The 24856-nt window shown below is 41.8% G+C and overlaps 1 protein-coding gene across 1 annotated transcript in view; it reads left to right on the forward strand.

The window, feature by feature from the left end:
• LOC112643685 (zinc finger protein 91-like) overlaps positions 1 to 24856 on the forward strand; it is a 231578-nt gene that overhangs the window by 76204 nt on the left and 130518 nt on the right. The window contains 2 exon segments of the mRNA XM_049109060.1: positions 2798 to 2888; positions 24204 to 24333. Coding sequence (XP_048965017.1) covers positions 2859 to 2888; positions 24204 to 24333 — 160 coding nt within the window. The 5' untranslated portion in view covers positions 2798 to 2858.

Below are 24856 nucleotides of genomic sequence, written 5' to 3' on the forward strand. Positions count from 1 at the left end.
ATTGATTGAGGAGGAGTGGAGAGCCACAAACATTTATTTTTAATTGATAGGGAAACAGGAGGCAAGGCAGATAGGTGGGGCCCAGTATGTACATCTTTATGGTTATTATAGGACACCTAGAGCTCAGCTCGCAGGATGTTATGGGGATTAAATTACATCATATATATGAGGTCTTCATAACTTCCATGTGAACAGAGAGCACTCAATATTGCAGTAATCAATGTACACATGTCATTTTCCACATAGAGACTTGCTCAGACATTAATGTATTCACTAGCCTTTCTGCAAATTTTAAAGTGCTATGAAAACATGTGGTCACAAAAAAAAAAAAAAAAGGAAAGCATGTGGTCCTTCAAGATGATTATGGTGATCTTTGCTGGGAACCCACAGTAAACTCAAAACAGAGAAAAGTAAATAGTAGACTCTTTCTTGGGAACTCACCTGGAGTTGTTGGGTTGACATAAGATGGTGGATGTGGAGGGCTCAAGTGTGTTGTGACTGCATTCTCTAGTGTCTAGTTTAGTGTCACTAAATGTGGAGCAACATCAGCACTAACAAGGAACCTGTGAAAGATGCCAATTATCTGATCCCATTCCAAGCCTACAGAATCACCATTTCTTCAATGGGACCTAGAATACAAAGTGATTTCTATGCATATTGAAGCTTGAAAGCACATCATTGCTTATTAGCGTGGGTTTACAGTAAAGATGCCACAGTGAGTTTTAAGAACCACCCTCACCTGGGCCCTCTGCCAGAGTCTATTATAAGAGCAGCAGTGCTGCTTTAACTGTGTGCTCCAGGTGATTTTCAGATAGGCCAGAGTGAAGCACAGGATTCACAGACATACTTGTGAGAGCTGAGCCCAGCTTTCAGTTGAAGAGAAAACTATCAGACGGTTTGGACTTGGAAGGGGCAGGTCAGTGCAGCCCAGGTTCCTCATGCTGTGGCAGGATTTGTGGCTGTCTGTGGGAAGGGAGGGCATCTGATACCAGGAAGGAGAAACTCACATGTAAGTGTCCACAGAGGAGTTCCTTTTTTCTGAATCTTTCTTGTGACAAAGGAGAGGGCATCTTTTTGTGCATTTCAAGATCCTTCTGCCTCTGAGCTAGCTGATAACAGCAGGTGAAGAGGCCTTGCTGAGTGAGGCCTTTGGAAGCTTACATGTGTGATTTCTTTACATAATATCACCTGAGAAAGAAACCTAGAAGGGAAAGGAGAGGAAGAAATGACTCTCAGGTAAATTTTGTCTTGACTGAGCTCAGGGATGGTGTCTTCATTTTTTACTGAAAGGCCATCTATTTAGAACTTGCAGATTATTACTTCTCTATCTCTGGTGGTTCTGCCTAGTAAACTTGTTTTAGACTACTATTTATTATTTTAAGAATAGTAAAAAAAAAAAAAAAAAGCCCTTTAGGATGTTCCTCTCTTACATCCCTGGGGCTGTGTCTCCATTTTCTCCAGCCAGGCTTTCTATGCAGCATGAAGAATTCCTACCTTGAAACCTGCAACTATTGAAAATATTTCCTTTGCTAGATCAACAAGGGGATGTGTTGATACCCATGATTCTCACCTGGGGATGGGTTGGGTTTCAGGACCCCAATGAAGGAGGGGAATACATGATATTTAGATTCTGTCTGGGTGTGGTCTGAGTTTATGGAAACTAGATGAACATGAACAAACAAACCAGATGGCTTATGTGCCCAGAATAAGTCAAAGTTCTGAAAAAGAGGGGCACCAGGGTGGCTCAGTGGTTGAGCATCTGCCTTTGGCTCGGCATGATCCCAGAGTCCCGAATTGGGCTCCCTGCATGGAGCCTGCTTCTGTCTCTGTCTATGTCTCTGCCTCTCTCTCTGTGTCTCTCATGAATAAATAAATAAAATCTTAAAAATAAAAAAGTTCTGAAAAAGCCTTGCTGTCTAGACTGCTTTAATGAAAGACTTAATGTTTGAAATACATTAAAGATTACAGGACATGGGAGCAATCTGTGGCTTGAAATTTCATAAAGCTGTATATTTTTATGATTGGTATCATCAGATGATTTGTTTTGTGAATTTTATCCCAACAATGAGGAGTCCTACATGCTTCAGGTCATTGATACCAATTTGTCTTGTTGCATCTGATGTTATCTTTGTTCATTTGGTTCAGGGTTTTTCTGCCAGATTCCTGTGGAAAATGAAAGCTCTCATCTTTCTTTACTGGAGATCCTGGCCTTTGCAAATAAATGTTCTAAATGGTCTTTGGTTTAATGAGTTTCCATTTTATTCTGTACACGGTCACAGATATTCTCTCCTTTATTAGTTTTTTTTATTTTCAGCAAAAGAAAAGTACCATGTAATTACTGTATATTCAATTGTCTTGAAATTCTATAGTGTAACTCAGCACCAATGACAAATGACATTATTTTAAGGAACTAATCATGCATTTGTTGGTGTAAGGAAGGAAGCAGTCATGATGCTTTATCTTGACTTTATCCTTGTCTTTCCCTAAGGTTATCTGTAACTTCACTTTACATTAGTGATAATTCTAGAAACTAAGTGGCATAGAATATTGTTGCCCACATCTTAAAATCAGATATCTGTTTCTTATTTCTGATTCAGTAGTACTTGGAAATAGAGTTTAGGAGCTGAATATTGAAAATGCTTCCTAAGTATTCTAATGAGGCCATCAGAAAACAGCATTTTGAGAAATAATTTTCTATATTCTTCTGTAATATGCTCTCTTCTTTACTGAGCATAGTATTGGATTTTAAACTGTAAATTCTCCAGCAAGAGTCATGTTTCTTTTTTCTTGTCCATAGATCTTGCTGTCTCTAGTTTGAATCTGGTCAACCTCGTTGGAAAAGTAAAGAGCCCTGGCACATGAAGAGAAAGGAGATCATAGTCGCACACCCAGGTAGGTGGGAATGAATGAAGCAGATGACACAGGTGAAGGCCAAAAGTCAAAGGAGAAAATTTGATTTTAAAATGTGGTTTTACGAAGTTCTACTTGAATGTAAAGATTCTGGAAGCCTAGGTTTAATTCTCTGTGGTCACAGATGGACATTTCCTGTCTCACTCTTCACATGCTCCTACATCCTCTAAGGACTAACCTTCTTTCTGTTCTAGAGTCTTCTTTGGCATTCACAGTAAAATCTAAAAGCCTCCCATGGCCAGTAAGAGTCTATGATCCTATTAATGTTCCAATGCTTTTGGGGACATGAGAAAAATCTGTACACATAAGGAGTTTCAAAGTGGAGGCCCCAGTGTGATTTACTCCTTTCCCATTTTGGGGTGCACTTATCTTTTGGAGACACACACAAAACCTGGTACATCAAGATTGTGGGCTAGACTGACCTTCCCCTACCAAATCTTAGGCAAAGTAGCCTTCCCCATGGAGGCTTTCCCATTGAACAGACTCTGGGCTCCATCCTCAGAAATGTACCCGGGAGCCTTAGTGTTTACTTTGGCCTCACAGTGTAATAATTTACTTCGTTAAGATCTAATTGGTGCTAGGCCCCATCAAGGGATCTTTGTGGTTAGCATACTGGACATGATAGTTTTAAAACCTACACTGGAGATCGCAACACGAATCGGTAGCTGAGAACTAATTTTCAAACATCATTAAAACTTCATGTATAATCAGGGGATCCCTGGGTGGCTCAGTGGTTTAGTGCCTGTCTTCAGCCCAGGGTATGATCCTGAAGACTCGGATCGAGTCCCACATCGGGCTCCCTGCATGGAGCCTACTTCTCCCTCTGCCTGTGTCTTTGCCTCTCTCTCTCTCTCTCTCTCTCTCTCTCATTCTCTCTCTCTCTCTCTCTCTCATAAATAAATAAAATCTAAAAAAAAAAAAAACTTCATGTATATACAAACTATGTGAGGTTCCCATTAAGGACAGATTCTGGGGGCCTTCTGGTCTGATATCTTGGTTCCCTAGGTGTGGATAAAGCCCATTAATGTGTATTTATAACAGCCATTGAGGTCACCATCTTCAGACTTCATTTCCAGTAGCATTAAGGTAGAGAAAGCAGAAGAGCCCCCGAGTCCCTTATACAAAACTGTCCATTCTCAACATTAATGCCGTCAATCCCACTGATAAGTAGTAACAGCTTCTAGAAAGATGATCTCTGCTCATCCCCTGCAATATACAAAGGGACTAGATAAGGCAGTGGTATCTGAGCAAAGCTGCTTGGGATAAATAATATGCACTCATTCCTGAAAGAAAGGTTTATTGAGCATCTACTACATGTTCCAGGTATATGTGGATGCATTGGATATGTGTCCAGGACACTGTGGTGGGAATCTTACATACAATATGCATGTTAATCATTCTAAAGCCCTGGGAATTGGGTACTATAGGCTCATTTTCTCCTGGATGATTTGGGTGCTGGGTGTGCCTCCTTGGGAGTAAAGATTCCTTCTCTTATTTTTCATGATTACTAATCTTAAAAATAATGTTGGATGTGATGTCACAAATATAGAGAGAAGACTGGGAGTAAGTGTGGATTAGAGGCTCTGAGGATAATTTGATGGACCATCATTTGCATTTATGTATTTGTTAATTTTAATTAACTGTGGACTGTCCATGGACATCTCAAGAATGGAAAGCAGTATGGTATGTGTTACCTTGGAAGCACTGGTTTGACCAGAAATACAAAACTATCTTTTTTGCTCTGCTTTATCTGAGTCTGAACCTTGGGAAAGTGTAAATACCAGTTTAGGCCACCCAGCAGGTGGAGCTGCTAGGAACTCTGTTCTTTGAGTTGTTATAACAAGGGAGGCGCAGGGACTGGCAATGGAGCTTGGTGAGCAATTTTGTGGTCTAAGAGGTCTGGTTTTTTTTCTTTTTCTTTTTCTTTTTTTTTTTTTAAGATTTATTTTATTTATTCATGATAGAGAGAGAGAGAGAGAGAGAGAGAGGCAGAGGCATAGGCAGAGACACAGGAAGAGGGAGAAGCAGGCTCCATGCAGGGAGCACAACGTGGGACTTGATCCCAGGACTCCAGGATCGTGCCCTGGGCCAAAGGCAGGCACCAAACCGCTGAGCCACCCAAGGATCCCCTGTTTTTTCTCTTTAAATGTTTTATTTATTTATTCATGAAAGACCCGGAGAGAGACAGGCAAAAACCTAGGCAGACAGAGAATCAGGCTCCTCTCAGGGAGTCTGACGCAGGACTCAATCCCAGGACCCCGGATCATGCCCTGAGCTGAAGGCAGATGCTCAGTTGCTGAGCCACCCAGGCATCCCATCTTTAAAAATATATAAATATATTTTACATATTATATATTATATATTAAGCCTGAAGCAAGGCTTAATCTCACAACCCTGAGATCATGACCTGAGAGAAATCAAGAGCTGGTGTCCTGACCAAATCCATCTTTAAAGAAAAATTGGATTTGATTCTTACCCTTATGAAGGGATTCATCTGCCTCCTGTGTATAAACCTGAAATTTCTTTTTTTAAGAATTTATTTATTTACTCATGAGGGACACAGGGAGAGAGGCAGAGACATAGGCAGAGGGAGAAGCTGGCTCCATGCAGGAAGCCCGATGAGGGACTGGATCCCGGGACTCTGGGATCACGATGCCCTGAGCCAAAAGCAGACACTCAACCACTGAGCCACCCAGGCGCCCCTAAACCTGAATTTTGTTCAGATCCACTGGACAGGGAAAACAGTTATAATTGATTGTTGACATCTTCTAGTGAATTTTCTAGCATCTTGCCAAAAGTTAGGGGTCTATGTATTTGGATTCTGCTCACAATGTTCCCATTGGGCTAGTTCCATCTAATGATTGGCCTGACCTTACTGCAAGCATGTGGACCAATTGATATACATCTGAAAAACCAGCTTTGGAACTTTGAATAAATATGTTAAATTCTTTAGCAAAACCATGGAGTTCTTCAGTCAGTTTAGGGAACTCTTTGACTATTGCTCAAAGTTCCGCCCTATTCCAGGGAAAATAAGATTTTTTGTGGAGTGCCTGGGTGGCTTAGTTGGTTAAGCATCTGCCTTCAGCTCAGGTCTTGATCCTGGAGTCCCAGAATCAAGCCCCACACCAGGCTCCCTGCTCATCAGAGAGGCTCCCTGCCTCTCCCTCTCCTACTCCCCCTGCTTGTTTTCTCTGTCAAATAAATAAAAAAATTTTAAAAGATTTTACTTATTTATTCATGAGAAACAGAGAGAGAGAGAGGTAGAGACACTGGCAGAGGGAGAAGCAGGCTCCATGCCGGGAGCCCGACGTGGGACTGGACCCTGGATCCCCAGGATCAGGCCCTGGGCCGAAGGTGGCGCTAAACCACTGAGCCACCTGGGCTGCCCTAAATAAAATCTTTTAAAAAGAAAGAAAAAAAGAGAAGAAAGAAACTTTGTATCCACTTAGATCTTCAGAAGATTTAACATTAATGAAGCAGATTTTAGTACGTTCAGGAGAGGAGGTAGCAGAGGGGACCTCAGAGGAAAAGGAAAGTGCAACAAAGGATAGACTGAGAGCAGAGATGAGAAAGGGAGAGATAGAGGACAGATTACACTGGAGGTGGGCCCTGACTGCAGGGTGGCCTTCCTAGCAACTGTGACAAAGAAGGTCAGGTAGGGGAAGAAGAGGCCTCAGAAACCCTTTTTTTGTGTTTGTAATTGCTTGCCTTACTGACTTGAAAAATTATATGTTGGCATGAGGCAATATGATGTTCCTGGTAGGGCTTGGAACCTTCAAAATACCAATTATATCAGGAATGCCATTCAGTTTTGTCAATTTTAGAATGATGATTTTAGCCAATTTTCCTTGGCTCATCTTTGATAAAAGTAACTTTGGAAAGATCAAAAAATCTAGTTATGGCCATTGAAGTTCTCGATGATTTCTAGTTAAGGCAGTCCATTCATTTATAAAGGACCTTGTGGAGGGAAAGCATCTTTTATACATAAGGAAGGTGTCTCTTCCTTTGACTGGAATAGCATAGTATCCTGGAGCAAGATGAAGTCCATGTAAGATCAAGTCTATCTCTTCCTATTGAGTGTGCAACTGACTACCGGTGGTGAGACAAGAGAGCTCCTTGCTGACTCCATTTTAGTGAGGTATTCCATTACTCATTTTCACAGTTGGAAGGGAAAATTTGCTTTGTTCAGGAGGTTGGCAGATGGAGAACATGGTGGATTTATGTCCAAAGACACAAATCAAAGTCACATACCAAGCTGGATGTTTTTAAGGGGAAGGCACACAGGAGTAGTGAGCATTGACAGGCAGGGGAAGCAGTGCTACAGTGCTTAATCATTCTTGATATGATCTCAAGGAGGCTTGCTGGCATCAGAGAGGCCTTTTTCTAGTAGAGTCAAGCTTGATCTTCTAGAAACATCAGGTTCCTTGTTTTCCCCCACATGAGAGGTCTGTTGAAATCTCAAGAAGCTACAATTACTCAAGCCTTAAGCTAGAGAGCATAGGTCAGTGAGTTAGACCCATGTAGCCAAGAGTGCTTGGAGTAGTTATAGTCTAAGAAAGTCTGTATTTGGAAAATAACATGATACATCATTAATGCAGTATTTATGGAGCTTTTACTCTGTGTACACACGTGGTGCTTTACTGGGACCCCAGGAACATGTGAGTGAGTTAATCCTTATAATACTTTAAGGATCGGTATTAGGTGTCCCCTATTTCCCCTGAGAATGTAGATGCTGGGCCCTGCCTTTTTGTTTCTTTTTCTTCCTTAACATTATGTGTATAAAATAGGAGCTAGGTATAGATTGGAGGAATATACAAAACCAAACTGGAACATAAGAGGAAGTTCTCTTCAAATTCAAACCGTTTGTATGGAGACTTCACACAGATATGAAAGTTTCAAAGACTGACAAGGTATATATGTCTTTGAGGAGAAAAGCAGATAAAGAAAGGGAAGAAGAAGGTACAAGTCTGGGAACTCCCAAGGATGAGGTAAAAATCACAGGAAGAAGAAAAAGAGTAAATATTTAGTAAACTATTAATCTCTGGGCCACTCAAAAACAATAGAACATAGAGAACTTGGCTCAAACAGGTCTTATTAGGTTTCTTCTGTTTCTCATACCTAGTGTATATCATAATGTAGTTACATGTGATAATAGCTCTCATCCTGGGGCAGCTTCTCTCTCTAAATTCTCTTCAGTCAGTGAAGGGGGTGGAAAAGACTTTTCCTAAATCTACTGGATTTTATGTGCTTTTTAACTCAAAATAATCTTTCTGCCAATGTGACTCATCATGGGGCAGCTTGTGCTTGGCCCATAAAATTTGTAAAATATTTTGTTGAATTAAATAAGACACACATGGAAAATAACATACTGCATGAAATCACATGGAATCTAAAAAAAAAAAAAAAAAAGTGATATCATCAACATTAAGATTAGATTTGTTGCCAGGAACTGCCAGTGAAGGAAATGTTGAGACGTTTTTCAAATGGTAATGTGGAAGTTAGTAGTGGGAACCCTCACTAAAATGGAATCAGGAGATTTCAGCAGGGGGAGCTCTCAAGCCCTATGACTCAGGGTAGTATGGCAGATCCAATGGGAAGGGAAGGTCTTGCCCGCCCTTACCTTGGAAATATACTATACAATTCCAGCCAGAGGAAGAGATGCTTTTCTTATCCCTCCCAGGCAATAGCTCAACCACTGAAAAATTGCCATCCTTCAAACTACCATTTTACTCCAAAAGAACTTTTAGTATATAACAGAGTTCTCAACTTCCCCCTTCTCTCTTCAAAACAGCATGCCTCTTTGTTTCCTAGGCTCACCTATGGTTTTGCCATAGCCTGTATGTCCCTAATTTGATACTCTGTTATTCCTGAGTAAACCCATTTTTTGGTGGAAAAAATAACTAGCAGTTTTTATTTACTTATTTTTTTTTAAGAATTTATTTATTTATTCATGAGAGACACAGAGAGAGAGAGGCAGAGACACAGGCAGAGGGAGAAACAGGCCCCAGGCAGGGAGCCTGACATGGGACTCCATCCAGGGTCTTCAGAATCACACCCTGGACTGAAGGCGGCACTAAACTGCTGAGCCACCGGGGCTGCCCTATTTACTTATTTTTTATTTATTCTTTTATTTATTTACTTATTTTTAGAGACTGAGAGAGAGAGCAAGAGTGAGTACAAGTGGGGTGTGGAGACGCAGCGGGGGTGGGGGGATAGAGAGAATCTCATGCAGGCTTCATACTTACTGAGGAGCCATTGGAGGACTCGATCTCATGATCCTGAGATCATAATGTGAGCTGAAATTGAGTTAGACGACCACTGTCTGAGACACTCAGGCACTCCAAACAGTTTTTATTTTTTTATTTTTATTTTTTTTAGCAGTTTTTATTTTTTAGGTTAAATATAACATACTTGGGGCACCTGGGTGGCTCATTTGGTCATGCAGTTGGCTCTTGATTTCGGCCTAGGTCAAGATCTCAGGGTCCTGGGATTGAGCCCCATGTTGGGGTCCACGTGCAGTGGAGAGTCTGCTTGGATATTCTTTCTCTTCCTCTCCTCCTTTCCTTGTTTGCTCTCTTTCTCTCTGTCTTGAAATAAGTAAATAAGTAAGTAAGTAAGTAAATAAATAAATAAATCTTTAAAAAAATCCATAAATGTCACTATGGTCACTTAAGATGAATGAATACTGGGGTTCTGTTGCATAGCACACTGACTATAGTGATGTATTTAACACTTGAAAGGTAAGAATGTGTCTAGAAAATTGTCACCACAAGAAAAAGTCTTAAATACATGGAGTGCTGGAAATGCTCATGAGTTTGATTGTGGTAAACATTTTGTAGGTAGATAAGGTTAAGGATCCACAGAAAAAGGGAGAAAAGACAAGGATTTCTTTACACAAGAGAAGCCACGATAGGCCTCAGGTATTTTGTGATCTATGCCAGCACTACTTACCCATACACCTCTTTGATGAATGTCCTGGAATATGTCAAAACTGCAGAAAGACATCAGTAGTTAATGATTTTAAAGCAGCAAAGAATGTAAATACAAACAGCCACCATCAATCCAGGAGATAAGTCTAGCCATATCAGAGACAATAAATCCATGGTAAAACTCCCATTGCTGTTTCCAAAGTAAAGATTTTTGTCCCTTTAAGATTTTATTTACTTATTCATGAGAGACAGAGAGAGGCAGAGACACAGAAGCAGCCTCCCCACCGGGAGCCAGATGCAGGACTTCATCCCAGAACCCGGGGATCATGCCTTGAGCCCAAGGCAGAACTCAACCGCTGAGCCACCCAGGCGTCCCCAAAGTAAAGATTTTCTTAACAGAGATTCTCTAGTGGATGTTGTGGGAATTAAACCCCTTTGAATGCCCAAATAACAGAATAAAGGAACCAGAGAACTGATGATGCCCACCCTTGCTGGTCCTTTGACTTAAATCACCTGGGACCTGGATATTGTGAATTTAGGATGGCTTTTGATGGATTTCATTCTGCAATGTCCTTTCCCCTGCCCCTTGATGAATATATGCATGTGCTCTTGATTTAAAACTCACCCAATTTTGTTGATTGGGGAGCTACTTTTTTGGAAATGTCCTCCATATTCTCTTTACTTCCTGCAAGTAAAACCTGTCCTTTTCCTATTTTTGTCTTGGCCGTGTTTTTTTTTTTTTTTGGCTCAACACCCACCATGAGGTGAGACCAGTGTGAGGATATAATTCTCCATGTTTGTGGATATTTATTGTTATAACTTCCAGCAACAAAAACAAGTGGATGTTCAAAAAATGGAAAACAAGGTCCTGAATGTGTACACAAAAGAAGTACTGACTTTAATGAGAAAGACAGATATTTAGGCACTCAAACGTATATTTCTCTGCTCCCATGAAACCTTTGGGTTTCAGCAAAGTGAGCACCAACTATTGCAACTGAGAATAGGCAGCCAAAGAAAATTTTGATCTCCTTCCACCTGTTCAGTGAGGGGAGGTCCCAGAGTGGGGCCAGCCTGGACAATCTTCAGAAGAGGGTGAATCTGGGTGGGTCTGTGAAGGGTGAGGGTTCTTGGCTTCTGCTCTCCCTGCTTCTGGTGGATTGCCAGTTCTGTCTTCCCGAGTTTGTGTAGAGGACAATGGCAGGCTGCCCTAATATGTGCCCCTTGGCATATTGGTTTTTTGATATAAAACCTATTTAGGAAACAGCCAATGCAAAAAGACACTCCGACCCTGAGAAATTAGAAAACCAGTCTCCCATGTTATAGATACCCTTTCTGTACGAAGAGATAAAGAGGTATTCTTATCTGCATGGATAGGGAATTAGGAGCTGAAACATTGCATGAATAAACTGGTTACTTTTCACTACTTTATTACCACTATCTAACTTCCACTCCGAATTCTCTACTAATTGAAGGCCCAAACGGGAGTTTTTCTGACACTCAAATTCTCACAGATATATTATTTCTTTTTTCTAAAAATCATAAATATTATCAACATTAGTAATTTTTATGGGTCTCACTTTCATTATTGAGCCTTTGGATGTATGTAACCAGACTTTGGAATTTTTTTCACCTGTAATCTGTCTCTGTCAATTTGATACTTAGACTAGGTAAAATAATTCTGAATGGTAAAGGAATACTGTTCCTCCTCAATAATTTATCTCTAGCGACAACTGGGTGGCTCAGTGGTGGAGCGTCTGCCTTCAGCTTAGGGCGAGATCCCAGGATCCTGGGATCAGGTCCCACATCAGGCTTCCTGCGAGGAGCCTGCTTCTCCCTCTGCCTATGTCTCTGCCTCTCTCTCTCTCTCTCTCTGTGTCTCTCATGAATAAATAAATAATTCTTTTAAAAAGATAATAATAATTTTTCTCAGGACTACTCGGGGTCTCAGCAGTTAAGCGTCTGCCTTCTGCTCAAGGCATGATCTTGGAGTCCCAGGATCCGTCCCACATCAGGCTCCTGCATGGAGCCTTCTTCTCCCTCTGCCTATGTCTCTGACTCTCTCTCTCTCTCTCTGTGTCTCTCATGAATAACTAAATAAAATCTTTAAAATAATAACAATAATTTTTCTCTAAAATCTTAACGTATGTACAGGATTGAAAATGTATACATTCCTACCTCAAAGACGCATTCTATTTGCATACATAATGAAGTTCTTGTGCTTCCAGGTTAAGCATATTCTCACATTGAGGGATTTTCATGACATCTTATTACAGTGCCAATGGCGATGGCCATTGTGTCAGATGCTGTGACACAGTGCAGGTAAAAATGGCCATTTTTAAAGATATTCTTGAGTATCCACTTTTGCTGTACACATGGTGTTGCTTACAGAGCCATCTGAGAGAGCTCTGGTCAATCCCTGAGCTCTGGAGAAGGGTCTGTGCAGTACCCCGAATGAATGAAAATGAAATAACTTTAAGTCAAAACCCCTAGAGGGGCACCTTGGTGGCTCAGTGGTTGAGTGACAGCCTTTGGCTTAGGTCGAGATCCCCTGGTCCTGGGATCCAGTCTCACATTGAGCTCTCCGCAGGGAGCCTGCTTCTCCCTCTGCCTGTGTCTCTGCCTCTCTCTCTGTGTCTGTAATGAATAAATAAATAAAATCTTAAAAAAAAAAGTCCCTATGTCCTCTCATATTTCTTCTTATTCCTTAGTAATGAAACAGGATTTGATGCCTACTGGTGGGGCAACCATTTTGGGGCCATGAGAGATGAAAGATGAGCACAAGGCTGTTAATGGATAATAGAAGTACAAAAAAGGGGAAATGGAGCTACTCCATATATGATGTCTCAGTCATTTTATCAGACATGGGCTTCCTACATATACATTGTGTATATAACAGAAAATATACATCTTCTTTTTAGAAGTATTTGTCATTCTTGGTATAGCTGAACACAGACTCACAGGTACAAAATGAAATGGATTCTTTTTTTTCTTTTTTAAAGATTTTATTTATTTATTCATGAGAATCAGAGAAAGAGGCAGAGACAAGGCAGAGAGAGAAGCAGTCTCCATGCAAGTAGCCTGACACGGGACTCGATCCGGGGTCTCCAGGATCACGCCCTGGGCCAAAGGCGGCGCTAAACCGCCGAGCCACCCAGGCTGACCCGAAATAGATTATTATATTTCAATTGTAATAATGTTAAATGTGAATAACCTGTTATCCAACTTCTTTGCACTGGATTTCACAAGTAATAGAAATCCGAGTTCCACTCCAGACAGGATGGGTAAAGGAGCAGCAAGGGCTGTGAAGGACCACGGAGATTATGGCCAAAAACTGGGTAGATTGAGGCAGAGATGCTCACTACCTCTGACTGCTAACCTGTGTCCCCACTCACTGGCAACAAGCAGAGCCCAGCGGACGTGACTACCCTAATCATGGGCAAGATGGAATGAGGGAGTGATCAGCATTCCTGGAAGATCATCCATCTGTAGTGGATCAAACCGATGTTGGAGTTATACACCTGGGATACTAGTGGTTTGTGGAATCATAGCACATGCCTTGCTGATCCTGCCTATTAGAGTGTCCCCAAGGCTTCATCTCCAACATCTATCTAATCTGTGATATATCTTAAAGCATTGTCTATGATGCTTCCATCATCCACTACCCCTCACCATCCACTGCCAATAATTTAGACCTGAAGAAGATCAGTAATCTCTGTATCCAACAGAATCTTATTGCTTATCAGTAACACCAGGGAATTCAGTTAAATCGTGAAGAAAAGTAGGAATTCCTTGGTCCCAGGAACTCACCATATTTGCCAAGACCACATCTCCATTACTTTTATTCATCACATGACACCATTAGCATCCGACTTGGACTTTGGAGTGACTACGTGTTCCCTCCATATCCCTCCCTCCATTTCAGAAAGTGTTCTCCAGGTATATGTTTTGCTTTAAGATTTTCTGTATTTCTTTGACAGAGAGTGAGCACTAGCAGTGGGAGCAGGAGAGGGAGAAGCTAAGCAGGGAGCCTAAGTTGGGGCTTTGTCCCAGGACCCTGGGCTCATGACCTGAACCACAGACAGATGCTTAACTGACTGAGCAATCCAGGTCCCCCTCCACGTATGCGTTTAGTAGGTCTTATCTTGAGGCACCTCGGTGGCTACTTCCTTTGGCTCATATCATGATCCCAGGATCTTGGGATCCATCCCCCTGTCAGGCTGCCTGCTTCTCACTTTCCCTCTGCTGTTCCCTCTGCTTGTGCTTGCTCACGTGTACTCTATCTCCCTCACTCCCTCAAATAAATAAATAAAATATTTTTAAAAAGATAGTCTTGGGTGCCTGGGTGGCTTGGTTGGGTGTCTGCCTTTGTCTCAGGATCTTGGGATCCAGCTCTGCACTATGCTCCCTGCTCAGTGAGGAGCCTGCTTCTCCCTGTCCCTCTGCTATTCCCCGTGCTTGGACTCTCTCTCTCAAATAAATAAGATTATTTAAAAAAATATTTTATTTATGTTTCCCCCTTGGGAATGTAGGTCATCATGTTTCACCTATGTTCACACCCTTCTGGGTTTTAAATGTCTGAATTTATACTGTGGCCCATTGTCCCTGTATCCCTCTAATCTCAATTAAGAGGTCAGTGAGGACTGTACAAAACGTACAAAAAAATGTCTCAGATGCATTTGTAACTAGGAATGAAACTGAGATCAAGAAGAACTGGAGATGCTTAAAAAGTTAAGACAAGTAGAATTTGTCTTTCTGTATTCTGAGAGTCAGGTGTGTAACCCAGTAATAGGTATCCTCTCTCCACCTGCAGAATTCATGCAGTTCTTCTTCCTGTAATTTTTGTTTCTCATGCCTTTCCTCATGTTGGAATACTTTTCTCCACTTATGGGGTATCTGTTATACACCGAGTACTGCCACATGTAGATATTGAGTTCATTTCCACGTCAAAGGAAGCTGTCCATCATGACAGGGGGCTCAATCTTCTATTTGGATCTATGGGCAGAGAGTGTCTTTGAGTTCCTGGGTCAGTCCAGATGGAGCCACTGAGACAAAAACATATTTAGGTAATCTCTGTGGGGATCTTCTCTACAGGGTATACAAGAGGATGCATAGGTTGCCAGGGGAGATGGTTGTTCACAAGGGCAGTGGTTGAGGTGTCACGTCAGAAATTATATTAACTTGTGACTCTGCAGGGTGTTGTTTAGGGAATGCACTAGTGAGAAGGTATTGTGTCAGTTCATGTCCCCTGCAAACCAACTGACAAAATGGATAGCAGGCAGCACACCATCAGGAAGGAGTTTACCTAACCTGCCAACGGTCCCCGATATAATATGTTATATATCCATGTGGATGTCTCAGCAGTTAAAAGGAGAAGAAAATGATACAATAGATAAACTGTGGGAAATATAATCACACATTATTTGATACACTTAATGGTGTATTAAATGTATTTAATACACTTTTAATTTATTATTTTTTTTAATTTTTATTTATTTATTCATCATAGTCACAGACTGAGAGAGAGAGAGAGGCAGAGACACAGGCAGAGGGAGAAGCAGGCTCCATGCAGGGAGCCTGACGTGGGATTCGATCCCGGGTCTCCAGGATCGTGCCCTGGGCCAAAGGCAGGCACCAAACCACTGCGCCACCCAGGGATCCCTTAATACACTTTTAAATATATTCTCAGAGACCACTGAGAAAAGGGATTATTGGTGATATTACATCACCATTATCAAATGCATGGTAAATACCACCTGTTGTCCACATTCTTAAGGTAAGGTAGGTTAATGTTGGTGGCGGGATAATACATTATTCCTGTACACATCAGTATTAACACATTAAAAACCAATATGTTCTATCATTAAAACATATTATGGGGCAGCCCTGGTGGCGCAGCGGTTTGGCGCCACCTGCAGCCTGGGGTGTGATCCTGGAGACCCAGGATCGAGTCCTACATCGGGTTCCCTGCATGGAGCCTGCTTCTCCCTCTGCCTGTGTCTCTGCCTCTCTCTCTCTGTGTCTGTGAATAAATAAATAAAATCTTAAAAAAAAACATATTATGATCACGCATAGATAAAATTATGCATTTTCAATCCCTGTATGTTCCTTCTTGAAAATACAGATTACAAGCACTGAAGAAGCGTTCTTTTTTTAAAATTTTATTTATTTATTCATGAGACACAGAGAGAGAGAGGCAGAGACGTAGGCAGAGGGATAAGCGGGCTCCATGCAGGGACTTAATCCCAGGTCTCCAAGATCACGCCCTGGGCCAACGGCAAATGCTTAACTGCAGAGCCACCCAGGCCCTCAAGAAGCATTCTTGTTCTGATATATTGACCCCTTAGGAGTCATGATTTCTTTTTTTTTTTTTTTTTTAACCATTTTCAACAGTTTTTTTTTTTTTTTTAATTTTTTTTTTAAATTTTTATTTATTTATGATAGTCACACACACACAGAGAGAGAGAGAGAGAGAGAGAGGCAGAGACATAGGCAGAAGGAGAAGCAGGCTCCATGCACCAGGAGTCCGACGTGGGATTTGATCCCGGGTCTCCAGGATCGCGCCCTGGGCCAAAGGCAGGCGCCAAACCGCTGCGCCACCCAGGGATCCCAGGATTCATCATTTCAATACATAGGCTGAAGCAATAATTAAGAAATGTCAATATGTGGTCGTCGTATGCTTTTTATATATATATATATATATAGAAATGTGTATGTGTGTGTGTGTGTTTAAGGTTTTATTTATTTATTCATGAGAGACAGAGAGAGAGAGAGGCAGAGACACAGGCAGATGGAGAAGCAGGCTCAACGTAGGGAGCCTGACATGGGACTGGGTCTGGGGTCTCCAGGATCACGCCCTGGGTCAAAGGCGGCACTAAACCGCTGAGCCACCCAGGCTGCCTGGTCATATGCTTTTTTATGAGAGTGTTAGCTCTCCTCTGCTGATATCTGTGAATGTTTCTTCATTTCAACCACATCAGATAATATTCTTTACTTCTATATATTGCTATTATATAGATGCATCAGTATTTTAATGGATTGTCACGAGTTTGTGTTTGATTTTGACCCTTTAAGATTTTAATTCCAGGGGCACCTGGGTGGCTCAGTGGTTGAGCATCTACTTTTGGCTCAGGTCTTGATCTGCGGGTCCAAGGATTGAGTCCCACATGGGCTCCACATGGGGAGCCTGCTTCTCCCTCTGCCTATGTCTCTGCTTCTCTCTCTGTTTCTCATGAATAAATGAAATCTTTTTTTCAAAAAGATTTTAATTCTAGTTAGTTAAGATAAAGGATTATATTAGTTTCAGGTGTATAATACAGTGGTTAAAAAATTAATACATTACCTGGTGGTCATCACAAGACTTGCAGTCCTTTATTCACAAGACCTATTTAACCCTTCACCTCACCCACCTTCACTCTGGTGACTATTGGTTTGTTCTCTCATTAAGAATCTGTTTCTTGATTTCTCTCTTTCTCTCTACATTGTCACTTAGGAATTGATTAAATTCCTCATGGAGAGTGGAGTATGGTCATGCTAGGTGGTCTTCTCATTGCTCTTCTGAATTTTCATTATAATAATATTCTAATGTGTTCTCCTTTTTCTTTGTTCTCTCCTGTTGTTGAGATATATGCAAGCAGCTCCTGACTCCTTTACCCAGCCAAGCAATCATACTGACTCTCAAAATAAATTCACCCCCACCTCTGGACTTTACAACAGTGGCCTTGTGAAATAGTTATAGGTAGGGATAGAGAGGGCCCAATTTCATTGCATGGGTGGGGACACCTCTACAACAATATCACCTTGAAGAAGTTGCACAATGGAAGCCCTTCACCTTTCAACAACCCTAAACATTTAAGAACCAATAATTGGTCAGAGGTAAAATGATGAGGGATGAAACAGAAAAATGTTCACCTTTAGCCCAGAGAGCTGACCTATAGGCTGCAGAGTTTTGATACTGATCAAATACATACATACTGGTTGGCACATTCTTAAAGGGTCTCATGACTGCCTGTACATCTCACCCATAATATTGAACTGAGTGAAAAGGACCAGAGAAATTTTGCAAAAGTAGTTTTTCAAGTAGAAATTTGAAGAAACATTTATGATCTAATACATGTCCCCTCCTTGAACTCTAAGCATATAAGGACCAGCTTCATACAGCCAAAGTGCAACTCTTTCTACCTGAGCATCCTATCCCCCTGCTATTTGAATAAACTTAGTTGCACCTTAAACATCTCAAGAATCCTTTCCTGCTGGATGTGCTCAACAATCCCACAATAGTTTTTTTTTTTTTAAGTTTTTTTTATTTATTTATGATAGTCACAGAGAGAGAGAGGCAGAGACATAGGCAGAGGGAGAAGCAGGCTCCATGCACCGGGGAGCCCGATGTGGGATTCGATCCCGGTCTCCAGGATCGCGCCCTGGGCCAAAGGCAGGCGCCAAACCGCTGCGCCACCCAGGGATTCCCCCACAATAGTTTTGATACTGAAAACTCCATTTTTGGCTTCCAGTGGCTCAAAAAGCCAATACTCAAGACATAAGTTTTGATTGGAAAGGAAGAAGAGCTTTACTCAGGAAGCCGGCCACTGGCAAAGAAGGTGGAGTCTTGTCCAGAAACCAACTCCAAGGATTCAGCCTGGCCCGAAGATTTTTAAAGGAATTTGAGGCCAGTCATCAGTAAAAGAGGAGCCCGATAATCTGTAACACTTCTTGATTGCCTGTAGACTCTGTGGTGCCAGCTACAGATGTTATGGACCTGCTTGGAGATTGTGTATGGGTGTCTCAGGGAGAGGTGATGCAAAAGGCTTCTGTCCCTATTCTTTCTAGGAAACAATGCATGTTCAATAGATATAGAAAGAGGTGTGGTTTATCAATTACACAGCCTAGAGGTTCATCCAGAATTTAAAAACTACTAAATTGGTTAGAGGGGCAGTTCTATGTAACTTCTATGTGAACAAGATCCTCTATAATTATTCTGTTGCAGCAAATGGAAGGATTTCCTTGTTTTGTGAGGTTGGTTATATACCAAGAATTAATTAGATGGGAGAAGTCTATCAGTAATAAAGCTAGTATCAGAGATTAATTTTTTTAAAGCTTTTATTTCTTTTTTTTTTTTTAAGATTTTATTTATTTATTCATGAGAGACAGAGAGAGAGAGGCAGAGCCACAGGCAGAGAGAGAAGCAGCCCTATGTGGGACTGGATCCCAGGTCTCCAGGATCACGCCTTGGGTCAAAGGCAGGTGCTCAACTACTGAGCCACCCAGGCGTCCCATTTATTTAGTTATATGACTGAGAGTGAGAGAGAATGTGCATGTGAACAAGCCTGGGGAGAGGTTCCATCCCAGGACCGTGGAATCATGACCTGACCTGAAGGCAGATGCATAACTGTGCCACCCCGGAGCCTCAGAGATTAACTTTTTATATGATAAAAAGTTACCTGTCTGGTGTGGCAACCTATTTCTTGACAAACATTTGCTCTTTCCTTTTTCCTGTGAATATGCTTCCCCATTTTTGAAATTCTTTTTTTTTTTTAATTTTTTTTTTTAATTTATTTATGATAGTCACAGAGAGGGAGGTAGAGACATAGGCAGAGGGAGAAGCAGGCTCCATGCACCGGGAGCCCGATGTGGGATTCGATCCTGGGTCTCCAGGATCGCGCCCTGGGCCAAAGGCAGGCGCCAAACCGCTGCGCCACACAGGGATCCCCCATTTTTGAAATTCTAAATCCTTACACTCTTCTTCTTAAGAGACAGTGGCATGCATATATGTATTAATTGCCTTTTTTTTTTTTTTTTTAAGATTTTAGTTATTTATGCATGAGAGACACAGAGAGAGAGAGGCAGAGACTACAGGCAGAGGGAGAAGCAGGCTCCATGCACGGAGCCCGATGTGGGGCTCAGTCTCGGGTCTCCAGGATCACACCCCGGGCTGCAGGCGGCACTAAACCGCCACCGCACCGGGGCTGCCCATTAATTGCCTGTCTTCAGCCTCATATGTTTGGGTTTCCCATAATTAGGAAATCTTTTGTCTTGTGAATCTGTCTGACATCTGTGTAATTATCAGACTGGCCAAAGAATTGAGAACAGATGAGGAAAATGTTTTCCTCTCCGGCACATTCATTCTGTTGTCACAAAGTGACATCTGTGCTTTAGGGCAAAAATATGACCTGAAGACAGTGTTGGAGATGAAGAACAGTAGCTTTATATAGCTTTGCCAGATGGAGGAGGATGCAGGAAAGTAAGACCCCAGAAGTAGAAGCTCACTCTGTGACTGGGGCTGAGGGGTCTCGCAGGCATGTATAGGATCTGGCCTGTTGCAACAGGAATGGTGTCTGTGCTGCCAGCCTTGCTCACCAGGTTTTCAGAGTGGTACTGGATTCCTGAAAACAGAAAACAAAGGCTAAGAAGGGGGGAGAGGAAGTTTGGCGAAGAGAGGGAAAAGGATACTTGGTTTAAGCTATGAAGCCTTGCTGTTGTTTTAATGCAGCCATTTGATTTTTGTTTGACTTTATACTCTTAAGAGGTTTTAGTTTCAGTCACCAGGATAGCTGAAGTAAGCCATGTCACATTTTACATTGAGAAACCACTCAATAATATTTTCTAGAATTCCTAAAATAAAAAGAATAAAACCAAATTTTAGTGTAAATATGAGGAATTAGAATTCTCATATGTTGCTGATGAGAGAGTAAGAAGTAAAATCACTTTGGAAAACCATTTTTGCAGTTACTATGAAAATAAACATTTCTGGGGATCACTGGGTGGTGCAGTGGTTTAGCGCCTGCCTTTGGCCCAGGGCGCGATCCTGGAGACCCGGGATCGAATCCCACGTCGGGCTCCCGGTGCATGGAGCCTGCTTCTCCCTCTGCCTGTGTCTTTGCCTCTCTCTCTCACTGTGTGCCTATCATAAATAAATTAAAAAAAAAAAAAAAAAAAAAAAGAAAATAAACATTTCTGGGCACCCCGGGTGGCTCAGTGGTTTAGCACCGCCTTCAGCCCAGGGCATGATCCTGGAGTCCCAGGATAGAGTCCCATGTCAGGCTCCCTTCATGGAGCCTGCTTCTCCCTCTGCCTGTGTCTCTGCCTCTCTCTCTATCTCTCTCTCTCTCTCATTAATAAATAAATAAAATCTTTAAAAAAAAACACAACATTTCCTTACTGACGGGAGCAGGGGTGTGGGGAACATTTTGTCACCAAAAAATATATCTCTTTAAAGATTATTTTAGACCAGGTTTGGGTTTTCTTATGTTTTTGTGTGGGAGGTGGTGTTTTGGTTCATTTGTTTTGAGGGGGAGAGAGAGAAGGAAAGCAGGAGCCTGTGGGCAGGAGCCAGGAAGGGGGAAGAGGAGCAGAGGTGGAGCAACAGAATCTTAAGCAGGCTCCCTCCTCAGTGGACCCTGACCTCATGACACTGAGATCAGGACCTGAGCTGAAATCAAGAGTCACATGCTCAGCCTACTGAGCCGCCCAGGCGCCCCTCTGCTGTTATTTTAAAGAAACAGCAGACAAAGGAAAAGCTCTGAAACCCAGTTTGTTTACTTTTGTGAGAGACATTTTCATTTATATGGGAACGCTCCATTTGTAAGAGTATGTCCCTCTGTGTAGCAGAAAGAGGCAGAATGTGTAAAGTGCCGGAAATTCTGATCAGTGGAGAAGGTATGGATTTAAATCTGGATAACAATCGTAGCCTTAGTTACTCTCCTTTGCCAGATCACTTCTCTCACTTGCTTTCCAGTCGGATAATTATGTGGAGTTTCAAGAGCGATCCTTGCTGGTATCCTCCCTCTATGTTTCTGTCAATTGGTGTGGGTGGAACGGACAGTGTTGTTTTAAATAACGCTCTGGGTGATTCTAAGTGAGGTCAGGTTTAAGCATGAGGGCTTCCAAGTTATTTTATGAGAGTTGAGAGTAAGCTTTGGCCAAGGAGAGGTAACCGGTCTCCCCTACTGTGATTTCTGGAGGGTCAAGTCCGGGCAGCACACCCTTCGTAGGCGGTAGCTGAATTTGTTGTAGTCTGTTGGAGGGGAAGCCCCCTGAAAGGAGAGAATGAAAAGTCAGTGATTGATCTCCTCGTAGGAACTCAGTTTCTGAAAGGCCCCTGAGGCAAAGGATTAGGAAGTTTTGGGGCCTTTTCTGCGTTTCAAAGTCCTGCTTTCTGGCGAGCAGTTTAGAGGTGCAGAGGCTCTGTTGGTGGCTTTAAAGGCATTTTCTCCTGATGCAGCTGTGATTTCTCCATGAATCTCTTCTGAGAAAGAAATCTAGAGGACAAAGTGAAAGAAGAAGAAATGGCCAGTTCTCAGGTAAGCCTTGCATCTGAGGTCAGAGGCTTTCATGTTTTCCTCCTGGAATTCCATTAATTTAGAAATTGCAAATGTTGGTTCCTCTAGTTTTGATTTTTCTGCCTTATGTTTTCACCTGATGTTTAAAACCTTTTCAAAAATGACTTTAGAACCTTCTTCCCTATATCCCAGAGCTTCTCTGCCTTCTCTTCAACATGGCTTCCAACAGCGCATCACAGTTGTCCCTTTGAATTAAAGTCCTGCAAGTATTGAAAATATTCCCTTTGTGACAGATTCACAGGGCAAGTCTTTGAGTCCAACATTCCTAATGCTGATGGAGTCTGGTTGGAATATCAGTCAAGAAAAGCAGTTCTTATTTAAGTCCCATCTTGATGCTTTTTGACCTTTGTGTAGACCAAGAGGGAGAAAATGTATAAATAAACATAATGGGTATGAGGCTCAGAGTATCTGGGAAAATTCTTCGGTGGGGGGAACCAAGGGTGGGCGGAGTGAGAGTCTTGCTTTTTAGATTCTGGAAATGATCCTCTATTTAAAATATATTATATGTGATTGAAGTTTGTATAAATGCAGTATATTCTCATAAATCAATTTATATTCTGATCTAATGTTTGGTGGCCATAAGAACATACCAGTAATATAGGTCCTTTGGTGTGCCTTAAGCACTGATATAAATTTGTTTCCTTAGAGCTTATGTTACCTTCTTTGACTTGATTTGGTGCTGACAGATTTCTCCCTTATAATGTTTCTACTTTCCCCTTTAATATTCATAAGGATCTTAGTTGGATTTACTTCCTGAGTGATATGCAGAAATCCTCCTAAGTAAAATGGAGACCGTTTTCTTCTGATACCGTCTTGCTAGTAGTTTCCTTAAGGAGTAGAAAGGTAAAAGAAATGTAGAGAAACTGAAATTCAACTTGCAGTCTCTTGATAAGAACAAGCTGTTAGAAATTCACAACTTCCTTAATGTTAATGCTTTGCTAGAGGCAAAAAGCTAGCACCTTGACAATAGCCAGACCTTTAGGATCCTGAAAGTCATCTTTAATGTGTGCAAATCCCTATAGAAACTTCCTTTATTTCTGCTCCCCCCAATTTAAATGTATATAATCAATGGCTTCTCTCAAGGACAGTATAGGTCTTTCTGTCCATAAAAAGTTTTTGCAACAAAAATGTCTCAAGAATTCTTGCTTGACCCTTAGCTCCTCCCATCAGTTTCCACTGGACAATGAATGCTCTCTCATGTAGTAGAGAATGATTTCTAGGACTGGAGGTTCTAAGGCAGACCTTCATCTTACAGATTTTTATTTTCCTGCACACTTAGGTCACAGAGTTACCCTTCTATTTACTTTGTATTTTCAGGAAAAAAAAAAAAAAACAAAGACAAAGAACAAGAATCGCTTAATTAATATGTTTGAGTTTATTAAAGTCCTGGAATAGAGTCCTAGATAGGAACTATACCAGGTGGGGTTGTGACACAAACGAAACTTGATTTGCAGCCAATAAGGAGATCATAGGGGATAACTTCCCAAGCAGAGATTCAAAGCCAGGAGGAATGGTTTCCTTTGATTTAGGGTTAGGATGGAAATTCAGCAAGAGGGGCTTTATCATCTTATGTGGAGCTGGGCATAGGGTTGCACAGGTACCTGCAAACAACACTTATATAATCTTTGTATGTTATGTAAATGAGGTTTGTGCTTCTCCTTTGGTGGAGATTTTCATAGTATAATGAGGTAAAAGTGCTGTGGGTTACTCTTTGGTCCTTCTACATAGGTATTAGTCAAAGGTTAAGCTCAAACTGGGCTGGCCCAAGCTCATTCTTTGGGCCATCATTACCTTTAGATGAATAGTTTCCATTCTTTGACAGGAGTCTAGACCTTGGGGTCTTTGCTCTGGAGTAAAAGCTAAGGTGAAAGGAAGAGATTAAGTAAAATGTGGGACAAAGATCAGAGTATATAAGCAGGTGATCAGGGAATGTCAGGATTTGGCGTTTAGCTGGTGACATTAACTCCATCTTTCCTCTCCAGGACCATTTTGAACTCTGCCTGTGGCCACTTGATAACTGTGGTATTTATTGCAGGGACTGCTGACATTCAGGGATGTGGCCATAGAATTCTCTCAGGAGGAGTGGGAATGCCTGAACCACACTCAGCGGGAACTGTACAGGGATGTGATGTTAGAGAACTACGGACACCTCCTCTTCTTGGGTGAGGATGACTCTTTCCAGGTTTCCCAGACCACACTCTGAATTTTTTACCTTCCTTTAAAGACTGACTCTTAGAAGATTGCTCTTTGGGATCCCTGGGTGGCGCAGCGGTTTAGCGCCTGCCTTTGGCTCAGGGCGCGATCCTGGAGACCCGGGATCAAATCCCACGTTGGGCTCCCAGTGCATGGAGCCTGCTTCTCCCTCTGCCTGTGTCCCTGCCTCTCTCTCTCTCTCTCTCTCTCTGTGTGACTATAGTAAATTAAAAAAAAAAAAAAAAAGATTCCTCTTTGCAGGACTAGAATTCGGATCCATGCAGTAGGGAAATAAAGTAGGGGTTTGTAGATGTAGAGAAAAATTTTCATAATCTGGCCTGTTCAGCTTTACCTTCCCTTTTCTTAAGGGAACATCATTGGTTTCGTAGATGAGTGTAAGTTGTAAACAGTGAGTGGGGGCAGCCTGGGTGGCTCAGTGGTTTAGCGCTGCCTTTTGCCCAGGGCGTGATCCTGGAGACCCGGGATTGAGTC

The sequence above is a fragment of the Canis lupus genome, chromosome 1, assembly GCF_003254725.2.
Source record: "Canis lupus dingo isolate Sandy chromosome 1, ASM325472v2, whole genome shotgun sequence".
Taxonomy (NCBI): Eukaryota; Metazoa; Chordata; class Mammalia; order Carnivora; family Canidae; genus Canis; species Canis lupus.